This window comes from Neurospora hispaniola (genome assembly GCF_033458365.1).
Source record: "Neurospora hispaniola strain FGSC 10403 chromosome Unknown B0T23scaffold_8, whole genome shotgun sequence".
Taxonomy (NCBI): domain Eukaryota; kingdom Fungi; phylum Ascomycota; class Sordariomycetes; order Sordariales; family Sordariaceae; genus Neurospora; species Neurospora hispaniola.
This window is the reverse complement of record NW_026944413.1, coordinates 1005865-1017770: the sequence shown is the minus strand read 5'-3', so window position 1 is coordinate 1017770 and position 11906 is coordinate 1005865. Positions and strand designations below refer to the sequence as shown.

General features: G+C 51.8%; 3 protein-coding genes across 3 annotated transcripts; all 3 read right to left on the bottom strand.

The window, feature by feature from the left end:
- Window positions 1-385: 385 nt before the first annotated feature.
- Window positions 386-2307, bottom strand: B0T23DRAFT_388017 (flap endonuclease 1). The gene is made up of 4 exons (XM_062837724.1): window positions 2009-2307; window positions 1949-1953; window positions 1242-1803; window positions 386-1148 (listed from the first exon to the last, which is right to left on the bottom strand). The coding sequence occupies exons 1-4, from the start codon at window positions 2105-2107 to the stop codon at window positions 630-632; spliced, it is 1185 nt and encodes a 394-aa protein (XP_062689172.1). The 5' UTR covers window positions 2108-2307; the 3' UTR covers window positions 386-629.
- Window positions 2308-2719: 412 nt separating this feature from the next.
- On the bottom strand, window positions 2720-5041 carry B0T23DRAFT_229527 (ferric reductase NAD binding domain-containing protein). The gene is made up of 3 exons (XM_062833856.1): window positions 4525-5041; window positions 2922-4442; window positions 2720-2859 (listed from the first exon to the last, which is right to left on the bottom strand). The coding sequence occupies exons 1-3, from the start codon at window positions 4713-4715 to the stop codon at window positions 2826-2828; spliced, it is 1746 nt and encodes a 581-aa protein (XP_062689171.1). The 5' UTR covers window positions 4716-5041; the 3' UTR covers window positions 2720-2825.
- Window positions 5042-7338: 2297 nt separating this feature from the next.
- B0T23DRAFT_324154 (ubiquitin-conjugating enzyme) lies at window positions 7339-8198 on the bottom strand (the record flags this gene model as incomplete). The annotated part of the gene is made up of 4 exons (XM_062835396.1): window positions 7339-7478; window positions 7546-7759; window positions 7890-7935; window positions 8155-8198. The coding sequence occupies 4 exons, from the start codon at window positions 8196-8198 to the stop codon at window positions 7339-7341; spliced, it is 444 nt and encodes a 147-aa protein (XP_062689170.1).
- Between the last annotated feature and the right edge of the window lie 3708 nt (window positions 8199-11906).

The following is an 11906-nucleotide window of genomic DNA, read 5'->3' as shown; positions in this document are numbered from 1 at the left end:
AAATCACTTCCAGTTCCGTCTCGTTTGCAGTCTCGTTGAATGTCTCTGTTTCGGTCCCCACCGTGTCCACGTTAGGCTGATGTCATTTGTTCCAGTGGGACCAATTGGAACGGCTGGGATTACCACCCAGCAATGAGCCGAGGCAAGTGTGGTGCTACCACGATACGTGCCGCGGCCACAGCCTGCAGTGCACTGCACAAAGACCGAGCCGATGCTGGATGCACGTACAGTATGTGTACTATCATGGACTTTGTCATAACGAACTCCATGGGGCCGACTATTTGTGGAGTCGGAGATATATTAACATAACTTTCTCATTGCAGCAGTTGCTCCATGGTAGCGGTCTGTATGATCCCATCCGTATCCCATGATCATCAATCAATATATAGCTAGATGGCGGTAAATCTGTGAGGACTCAATCGTTCGCATGGCAAACGCAAAAAAACAAGTAGGTACACATTCCCGTAACCTTGGGTTCCACGGATTCCTCGACGTGCTAAATGATACACACATCTCCGTACCCTTTTCCCTTCCGCCTGTGTAAAACTCCCATAAACTCCTGAATACCTGAAACGCCAGTACCCATCAGAACACGGTAAGTAATCGGGCCACATCATGACATTCCCGCCCTAAGCACCACGAGGCTTCGCCTTAAGCTTCGCCTTTTCCTTTTTCTCCTCCTTGACCTTCTTCCTCTTCTGCTCCGCCTGCTCCTCCAGCTTGCGCTTATGCGCCTTCTTCTCCTCCTCCGTCTTGGGCAGTATCTTGAAGAAACCCTCGATTCTCGCCTGTTGCGAAGTCTTCATGTTCTTCTCCAGCTTTGTGCCCGCGCTGCGGACACGGTCCTCCGAAAACCCCTTCTCGTGAACGAGGAACTGGATGAGCCCCTCGATGTCGGGCTTATCCCACTTGAAGTCGCACAGCGGGTCGTCAGCGGGCCGTACGTCTGGCTCGAAGAAGAGAGCGCGCGCGTCCTCAAATGGCCAGTCCTCTGGGATTTGATAGCGACCCTTAGGGTCAGCCTTCATCCATTCCACCACCTTCTCCAGTGTGCCGTGCTCGCGGATCAGCTTGAGCGCCGTGCTGGGTCCAACTTTGGGGATGGGGTCGAGGTAGTCGCAGCCGAGGAGAATGCAGAGGTCGATGAACTGTAAAAGAGCATGCTGTCAGCATATTGCAGTATTTTTTTTTTTTTTTTTTTTGATAGCCCGAAGAAACAAAAGGCAGGGGAAAAAACATACTTGCTTCCTCTCCATGCCTAACCCCTCCAGAACCTTCTCCAAATGGATCTCCTGAATTGGCTCCTTCCTCTGCTCGCTAAACGTCAAATGCCTGAGCAAAATCGGCGCGTTAAAGCACAACGTATCCATATCCTCGCTGGCAGCCGCATACACCTTGCCCGCCCGCGCCAGCACCGCGCATTGCGCCTCCGCTTCAGTGGGCGCCACAATGTAGGGGATGCCCATCAACTTCAACAACTTCTGGCACTCGGCATTATGCTCGCGTGTGACGCGGACCGTTCTCCGACTGAACTTCTCCACGTCCTCGGCCGTGCCGGTTTCTTTGGCCTCCTCCAGCCCTTCGGTGGCTTCCTGCTTGCGCTGGAACCGCTTGGCTAGCTCCCCGGACTTGAGTTTGGGCGGCGCGCCGTCGAACACGTAGAGCGGCTTGATGCCGTTGTCGACCATCCGTAGGGTGCGGTAGAACATGCCCATTAGATGCGACGTGGTTTCCCCGGCCTCGTTCATTAGTTGTTGGCCATCGGAGCGGACGGCGATCAGAAAGCTGTAGATGCTCATGGAGCTGTATAACGTTTAGGGAGGAGGTTATGATGTCAGCGATTATGGAACGGTAGGTTACGTCTTTTTTTGCTCCTTCATGATCGAGGTCGGGGTTGGGGTCGGGCGGGGGAGTCGTACGCATCCTGTGAAAAGAAGGTGAAATGTTAGCATGGTTTGAAGAGAAAGAGTACATTGATTGGCAAAGTGGAAAATGACAGAAAACTCACAATGGCAACCTTGCGACCGAACTGATTTTTGATCTCGCCCTCCTTGATGGCGTCAGGCGCTTCATCCTTGATGACCGAAAAAAGCTGTTTAATACCCATCTTTGCGATTGTTATTCATGCGATTCCGGGTTCGAGATTGGGGTGGATTAACAAGGTGTTAAGTCGGACGAATTCTGTGCAGAAATTGGAGAAAGTCAAAGTAGGTTGTTGTTGCAGAGGGGACGGAGGTATCTTGGTCTCTTGTAGGTGATGTCACTTTGTGACGGGAAACGAGAGGAGGCTTTCCGCGTCCGTCCAGTGGAATTGACGCGCTGAAGCTGCTGAAGAGTGGATTGCCTGCCTGGAGACGCACCTCTTTCGCGATGGTAAATGTGGGGCACTTAGAATCCCTGCATGGTGTGCTCGGAAGTGATGCTTGAGCGATCACGGGTTAGGGTTGGACGTCTACTCGAAGCCAAGGGGTTGATAAATCAAGTTGTGTCTTCTTCTTCGTACTTGTGTCTCTCCCAAACCGGACCCTTTTTAAGGTCATTTTATGATTGCAAAGAAATAGTCCTATTTTTATGGAATATTGACAACACAAACTCTCTTAATCAAATTCCCTAAATACCTCGAGCTTCTCCATTACCTGGAAACAATAATTGGTATAACTGGCACATAAAGAGGTAAAACAGGTAACTAGCAGATTCCGCAGTCATCCCCGTCCAAACATGCTCATATACTATGGCATAAAAGGCAGGAATGATTTCGTAAATCGTGCCTCAATAGTGAGATTGTTGAGTAAACAGGGTGAGAGGGACAAAACAAGGGTGAAGTTTTAAAAGTTCTCCTTGCCCCAAACAAAGTGGAAACTAATGCAAGATGTTAGCGGTCTTTCTACTGCATTTCCACCACAAAAGGACCATGAACTTACCCAGGCTCACTATACTTGTTGCAAAAGATGTGCAGCGAGCTGCCCAGTCCCTTGGGACCGCAGAAGAACACACCCGCCTCGCCCGGAGCATGTAATTTCCTGATACCCCTAAAGATCATATCCCAGTTCGGACGGCCAAAGTTTGTCGGCGACCTCAAGCCAGTAATGGTATCCTTATCGGCGTTGGCATCATTGATCATGATGTTGGTCGCATCGTCAATCTTGATCTTGGCCGTCAGGTACGTGTGGATCTCGATGCGGTGGTCGACATCCTGGGCCTCGATAGCCAACAAAAGAGAGCGGAACCACTCGAACGAGCCGAAATCTCTGCAGACCCAGAAGAAGTACACCTTGCTCAGCCGCGTCTTTTGTTGCGGGTAGTTCATGCGATACCAGATCGACTTGAGGATGGAGGCGAAAGGGGTCACGCCGATACCGGCGCCGACCAGGACGGACACCTCGTACTTGAACACGTCTTCGGAGGCGGAGCCGAACGGTCCATCGACGTACACACGGGGAAGAACACGGCGGAGAGCGGGATCAACTTCGTCGTTCTCTTGGCTGACGCCAACGACCTTGGACGTGTCTCCCTTCTTCTTGTTGTCGAATTCGCACCCCAAAGTCTCGGCAAGTTGCCTGGTAAAATCACCGACGACACGCACGTGGATCGAAATGTAGTCCTCCTCTGGTGCGCTCGTGAGGGTGAAGGGATGATACTGCCACAGGGAAACAGCCGGGCAGCAGAAGAAGATGTACTGGCCGGCGCGGGTCTTGGTGTTCTCCTTCTTGATCTGGATCTCGCAAACGTTGCTGGGGTGCTGGACAACCTTGGAGATGTACGTCTTATGCTTGCCACGGACCTCACGGGCAATGCGCTCAGCGAGATAGGCAAATCCTCCGTACATCCAGTACTGCCAGAACACACCGATGGCCGTGGTACCGACGGAAATGCAGAAAGGCGCGAAGTCGGGCTGGATCATGCAGAAGGCACCGTGGATGGACCAGAAAAAGAAGAAGATGATGAACATGTGGTGTGTGTACCAGAACCGCTCGTAGTTCGCCCGCCTTGTCTTTTCGACCGAAGTGATCACCATACCTGTCAGCGCGATCAACATGATATAGCCAGTCCAACCGGGGCCCGAGACAAAGTTGGCCAACAGCCAGCCGTAGATACCGAGGTTGTTCTTGGCTGCAATCTGGGCAAAGTTGTTCCAGTGGGCAATGGTGTGCACCCACGACCAGAAGAAGATGGACCATGCTGTCGTGATGTGGAAGGTAATGTTCTTGTCGAATTGGATGATGCCGTTCAGAGGAGTCTGTCTTGCGAGAGAGATGAGCGTTCGGCAGACGGGGAAAAGGACCAGGGCAACATCGACGTGCAGAACCAGCGCTGCCGATCTTGCAATCATGTATGTCGGTCCAAACGTATCCCGCGCTATTTGTAGGTTGTCTTTGACGGCGTAGTTAACGAAGCCAAAGGCAAAGACGATGGCGTGGAGCACCATAAAAACAAAGACGAAGCTGTCACAGTCAGCATTCCATTCTCTTCCCTCGTCCCAACAAGCCACCGGCAGTCCAAGGGACAGTAAAGATTCGTGCTTACATTCGTCGATAGCCCTCGTTGACCATCCATCGGTCGAACTTTTCCCTTGGACTCAGCTCCTTTTGCCTTTCCTGGGTCATTTCACCCGACAGTAGCATGCGAGTAAGTGGCGTCCATCTTGACCTCTCTGACGGCTTTTCGATCGACGAATCCGTGTTCGACCTGTACAGGTCGTACCCCCCGTAACTCATCTTTCGTTGTCGTCGCAATATTCGCGTGTGATATTCGTATTCCAACCGTTGTCTCCGTCGAACTTGAATTTCACTCCCTTTTCAGCCCTTCAGATGTATGTCGTAGACCCTGGTAGGAGGTTTCCTCTTTCCGTTCCACTCAAGCAAGTTGCAAAATAGATGTTGAATTCTGATGGATTGGTCCTCGGGAGTCAGAGCCTGCTGAACTGATCGAGAGACACGAGTATTAAGTGAGTGAGAGACGAGAATGATAACAAGATTGTCTGTGAAAGAATGTAATGGTATGAGCCTGTAACTGCCACGTTAAAGTGGTGTCGGTCAGCAATTACAAGCTCTATGTGAATAAAGCTCTGCAGCAACGAAAAAGAGGAGGGGAGGAGCAAAGAGGCTAGGAGGAAGAATAGGTGTGGTTAAGACAGTGACGCCAAGCGGACCAGAGTCGGAGAATCATAAAACATGAGGCGATTTCTGGTACATCATACCTGTACTACGAATGCCTGCACCTGGCGGCTGTTTCTCTTTCACCTACCGGAGCACTGAAGCCTCAATGGCAAAAACGACCCGAAGTGTGTTGATTCAGTAGGTGAGAAGAGGAAAGAAGGCAACAAAGTGTACAAGCAGAAGAAATGACTCGACAGAGTGTTTGGGGCACAGACTGAAGTGACGTAGAGTTGTATGGACCAGGGACTGAGGCTTTCCCAAGTCTGGAACCTCCCAGGGGCTTTTCAGGGGACCATCAAAGAGAAATGAGAAAAAGAAACCGAGAAAATCGAATGATGGAAAGCATGGGATCCTATGCAACTTCAGACCCAGGTTCATCAGTGTTGAAACGAGCGACCCTGCCGAACGTGTCACTGGCGTTGTTAGGAAGCAATGGGTGCTATGGGAGCACCAGGCACTCCCAGTGTGCTTTGGTCGCCGCCACAGCGAATGAAAACACACAAGTGACTGCGACCGGACGGCCGTTTTCCGTGTCTCTCCAGTCAAGTCGCTTTAAACGCCGAGATCTGTTTCTGTGCCTCGTGTGGCGCCCGAGAAGACCAGTGTGTTTTGAACAGGGCATCGCGGCAGCAACCTACAAGAGAAGTGCCTGGCGTGAAGTGGCAGGTGATAAATGGCGCCATTCTGGATACATAAACCTCCTGTCTGAACCAATGTGCTTCAGACTCTTTAGAGTCTAGTTAGACTGCCCAGTCGAGGCGGATGGGATCAAGGACGTTACGTTGTTCGGAGACGGAGACACACAGACAACTGAACTTGAAGACTGCAAAGTCTCTGGGGACTTGGAGACATGGCCACATTGCTCAGAGGCCCCATAAAAATCATGCTACTGTTCTGTGATTGGTCAAAGGCTGCTCATTCGGTTCAGCCCGTGTTGCATTCCCCGTTTCGGCCAGGATCATGACACATTTGATAGGGGAGTCTTGGCATTCTACTTTAGGGGCTCTCTCAAGGCCCGAGCAGCGAGTCTCAACTGAAAGCATCGAATGCCCAGAAAGAGAGGTCTTCACAACCCTTCACCATTTAGATTTGGATCGATTGTTCTATGATGCGGACACCGGAATCAAGAACTGGTTCGTACTTTAAATGTCTGGTTTGGTGTTCGATTTCAAAGCGCAATAACCTTGAGTGAGGCCTTGTTGCCATCGGGTTACTGTTCATTGTGCGGGCCCGACCCCGTGCAACCTCAACCCAAACTTCTAAGCGCCGAACCCTCAAACCAGCCCGTTATCGCCTCAGTTCAGTTTGAGGACTTGGAAGCATGCATGCCCTGGGTCACTGTTCAGCATGACCGCAACTAGCGTAACCGCGGGGAGGGTCAGCCCGATGAGCCGGGCACACAAGGTCCCAACGCCGGCAAGTCGTTGCCGTCCGGTACCATCGACTTCTTGTAGATATGTCCGTCCACATTCTCTCTGACTGCCCTTCAGTGAGCCTGGGAACCTACAAGTTCATTATCATGGCCTGTGATAAAAGGCATTGTCTCGCAATCCACATGAAAGATATGACAGCTACTCAGTCACCTACCCGTTTTCTGGACAGCCTGTTGGGCCTGTGAACCACATGTCGAGGACATGACAAGTTTCGCGCACGTCATCCGACCAAACTTCAGCTACTTTAAATAGCTATCAAGGTCAGTAGGGGGCTCATTAGTTGCAAACACTCGCACATGGAGGACGTCATTCACGGGTAGAGCACAGGCCAAACATCAGAAACGATAGAGGGAAAGACAGAATGCTATTGTACTGGAACCCCTTGGTATTGCAGACCTTTGTAAATAACGTGATGCGAGCAAAGAAACTTGAGTGCCGGTACTGAATGGTTGCATCTTGCACCTGCTGATTCCGCCCCGCCCCTTGTCGTGACATCGAAAGACACCGCTTGCTGTGCCACACCCACATCCTCCACCGTTTCGAGCCGCTCGAATGGCATTTGCAACTTTCGCACTGGAGAGAGCTGGGAATTCCCTCTGGGCCTGGAGGAATGTAGGACGCGAACCGGAACCACAATACACTCGTGCTCCCATGGTGAATATGTGGGTGCCCCTTCAAAAGAGGGGCCAAAACGTTGAAGAAACGATCCAGCGCTGCTTGTCGGCCATAAATCCATCCCATTATCTACTCTAGATAGCATACTTCCGGGTCCACTCGCGAGCCGTCGCCTCGTACCTGGCGCGGTCTGTCTTGTACACGTGCGCAATCTCGGGCACAAGCGGGTCGTCAGGGTTGGGATCCGTCAACATCGAGCAGATGGAGAGCAGAACTGCACAGTTGTCAGCAGCCGAAGGACCATATGGGCGCTAGAAGAGCATGGACACAGAGAAACATACCCTTGGAGATCGTCAACGCCGGACTCCACTGATCCCTCAAGATGTCGAGGCAGATGCTGCCGTTCGAGTTGATGTTGGGGTGGTAGATTCTGGTGGTGAAGCTGACTTTGGGAGGCTTAAAAGGATAATCGGTAGGGAACTGAATGTTGAGGAAGAAAACGCCGCCGGTGTAGGGGGAGTCGGCAGGGCCCATAATGGTCGCTTGCCAGTGGAACTATTCAATCGAGCATGTCAGTATGTCCGTTCACGAGCAAGATGCCACGGTTCGATCCACGGCAAAGGTCATGACGCGATGCCGGGGGTCGAGCCGTGCTTATCGAAAAAGCGGGGTGGCTTATCCATACAAGATCTTCACCCTGAGGGCCAGCAGAGCAAGAGGAGGGCGGATCGCTACAGACAACAACACGTCAGCATCTTATCCGACAGCAGAAACGGAATGCATCTCTGGCGTCTGCGGAAGCGGTTCGAGACGGCGCGAGGGTCGGCGGCGGCGACGGCAGCGGCGTAAACCCCGCCAGCGCGGCCCCACCACTGAACCTTGCGCCGGAATGACGCTTTTGCGGCATCGCGCGAGACGGCAAAGGGCTAGCGGGATTCGTGTTTACGTACCGGCCGAGATCAGCGAGCTCCTTGTTAATGCGCTTCAACGCCATTGTGTGATATTAGTTGTGTAAAGGTGGGTGGTTGTGGTTGTCGTAATCGCTGTTGCGTTGACGACACGGAGTGTGGCTGCAAGTTTTAAAGGGTCAGGGTCAGCGTTCGCGGGCGGTGGAAGAGCAAAGAAGCGGAATGAATGGGCAGTGGGCAGTGAGTGAATCAAGGCTGGGCTGGCGGCTGCTGCTGCGATAATACTCTGGGCACGTCGGTCGTGCAAACGGGAGAAAAAAAAGTCGATCACGAATGGGCAGCGGACGAGAGCACGGCGGTCGGTTCGACTTACAAGATGGAAAGCAAAAAGCACTATATCGCTGAGTCACACCACGGGTATTGGGGTGGGTTTCGTCAACAGGCGAGAAGATGGTGACGGGATGCAAACTAGTTGATGTCGAAGTCGGTTGCAGGAGAGTAGGATGGAATGGCGGAGGGGGGGAAATGGATCAGGATCAGGCGAACAAAGGTGGGTTCCCGTTCAGGTGCCAGCGGGCGGGACGGGAGCCTGAGGAAGCCAGTCCCCCCGGCCCAGTGAGGTTGTCCCACCCACCCGACCAGTCCCACGGCAGGGGCAGTCTCTCTCTGGCTCTTGTAACTACGGCGCGCTCTGCCCACTGCCCGCCGATGGCGCTGTCCGTGGCCGACCACTCAAGACTCTTGCTGCATGACCGCCTGCCGATGTCTGTTGGCCTGGGCAGCATGGGCGGCTGGCAATTCAGATCGGATGCCGGCAGGGGTGGTTTGACGCCCCAGAGCTGACCAATCATTGAGCCCAAAAAGGACAGCGCCACTGGTTTACCTCGTCATCGTCAGTGCACCGCCACCGCAATGGCCGAGCTCATTCCGAGACTAAAGACTCCCGCCGGCACCACTTGCCGGCCGGTGCAGCTGGAAAGCTGACAACCGACGACCAACGACGACCGACGGCGACGACGGCCAGACTGGAACGTTGAGTGCGATGAATAAACATCAATGCAACTGAATGAAGCCTTCCACTACCTATTCGAGACGCCACTTTCGCTCAAAACCTGTCCAAACTACTGAATCGGGGAGTCACTCTTTTCCAAGTCGAAGACTTGGGTGGAAAAGGTATTGACCATGGATGAAATGTGTTTGGGGGCCGACAAGTACAGTACTTAGCTAGGCTGATCTGGAACTAAGGAAGAGGGAACCGGTTATACGTGTCTCTCAAAACCGAGGCTCTGCTAAAACCAAAGGGCATGCTCCAGATATTCACACGATGGTTGTTGAAACTGTTCTCCGGGTCAGCTCCGAGTTTGGGGTTCAGGTCTTGGGCGTGCCAAATATGCAAGCAGCGGTGCACCTCTCGGCCCCGGAGACATCCAACCACAAGAGTACAAACAGACAGTGAATATATGATGATCCGGGCATTAAATCAAGTGGAAGAGGTAGGCGAATGCAGCGGCTTTGTATAAGGTGATTATGCATCAAGTCCGGCTCATCCATCATGTTGCATATTCTCAGGCGCAAGTCGGACCTCCGTCGCAATGCACTCCACGAGAAAGTCATCAAAAAATGTGACATTATGCTCAAAAACCAATACCTAGGTAATTAGACTAACAATGTACATGAAAGGGTCATTTCATTGTGCTCGTGAATATTCGGCTGCAGGTATCTCACAGTTGGGTGCATGATGCTTAAGGGCTTAACTTCTATCATGCATCCTCGGACTTGGAAATTGTCCAGAATTCATGCCTCCGCAGATGGTGTTGCATGACCACATTTCTCTTGTCCAGTTAAAGAATAAATACTCGTTCTCCCCTTCATGTTCTCAGGGTGTCCTCTTCTTGTTCCTTTCCTTCATTCAACGGTCCCGACTTTTGTGTTTTTCACATCGACAAATTAACACTCCCCTCAAAGATGATGCCAGCATACTTTGGGAACCGACAAACAAATCCCATTAGAATTATACCTCCTCCTCGATTTATCAGTTCACTAAAAGGGCCATATCGAGATTACTAACAAACTGAAATCTGTTACGACGACATGTCGAGGTTCACGGCATACCACAGGTACAACAGGCGGCCGCTCAACCGATCACTTTCACCGATGTACCGACATTAACGACACCACGACGTTTGGAGACAGTTATCAATACTCGGAAAGCAGACGTACAAGGCACAATAGGAACATGGCAATTCTTTGTTAAGGAACGACTCAAACCGAGAAATCACCAGCTGACCGGCAAGAGACTTCAATTCAGGATCACGGCCCCCACCACCCATGCCAACCACTTCCAACAATACGAACACCGACTGAGTCAGGAGATCTTCTTCTTCACTTCGCCAGGACGGTGAAACACATCCCAACGAGAGCAACGAAAAAAAGTTTGTGTTTGTTTCGTCAAAGACGAGAGTGTGACACCAAAAATTGTGCGGTAGCTAAACTACGGGCCCATCCCACCAAAGTGAGATGCCTGCCATGGATTCTTGAGCGCATGACAGAACCGGCGTAAGCTATGTTGGGGAAGGAAAGGAAAGAAAAAGAGTTCAGAGGTCGGGGAGCAGAGAGATATATATACTGGTGGGAGCTGACCTGACACACATGACCCCATCTTCACGAACGGTAATGCGCCTTCCGCGACAAGCAACACAGATACGTTCGATCCAGTCAACATGGCATCACCAATTCGGCTTTTCTGAGAACTGAGGAAACAACGACCATTTGAGTCCGGGATGCACGACGCAATACAGCGAGGTACACCACAACGCAACAGCTGACCAGCAGCCGCAGGTTCTTACCTCTATCGACAACAGAACGTTCCTGCCAGAGACCAAAAGACCCAACGATGACATGACTAGAAATCTAACCAGCAGGTCCCCCTAACACCGTTCTTCGACAAGTTTTGGAGGGCGGATTACATGTTCCCGAGGGCGCCGTTTGAATCGGAACTTCAAGAGCGGTGCAGATCGACGACAAGGCAAGCGCTTTACGGTGCAGGATCATCGAGAACAAAGGACGACCGTCGATCCAATACGAGATCATGTATCCAAACCATCGCAAGCCAAAAACAGCGCGACACCCGTATCTCATGTTCACAAGACAAAGCCATATAAGAACCGGGATAGCGAACCCAATCAACCAACAATATGCCAACAAGACAACTCATCTATGAATACACTCGGCCGTCGACTACCTGTCCAAGGTGCGGAACAGAAAGCACAAGAACTGAAGGCATCAATAACCGGCAAGCCGAGCATTAACATAACAGCAACTGCGAGGGCATCACACATACACATGGAACCACCTTATTCTGATGTGCGGTTGGGCTACAAGGAAAGTCACACCACCGGGCAATAGGCATCGTCCTTGTCACGGCAACCGCGGGCGGATGGTGGGAAGAGTACAGTGTGGTTCCAGTCGTTGTGAAATGGAAAGATCCTTCTTTTCTCGATTCCTTCTTTCCCATCACTCAATTCCTTCAGCCTCCCTCGACCCTACCTCTAGGTACGTACTCAAAGTGCTAATTCCCACTGACCATAACTCAGGGTAATCTCAGCTGGGCGGCTGCCCTCACTAAGGTGGGTACCTACGGCATCCTCCCTATTTTCTTGCTGCTTCCTCCCTCTCTTTCTTCTTCTTTTTTTCCTCGGCCTCCTTCTTTCTCTTGCAGCTCGAGCATGACTTGTCAGCCTGCTTGCTGACCTCCTTGTTGTCGGAGCGGATATCACCGCAGGAGCCCCAGTATT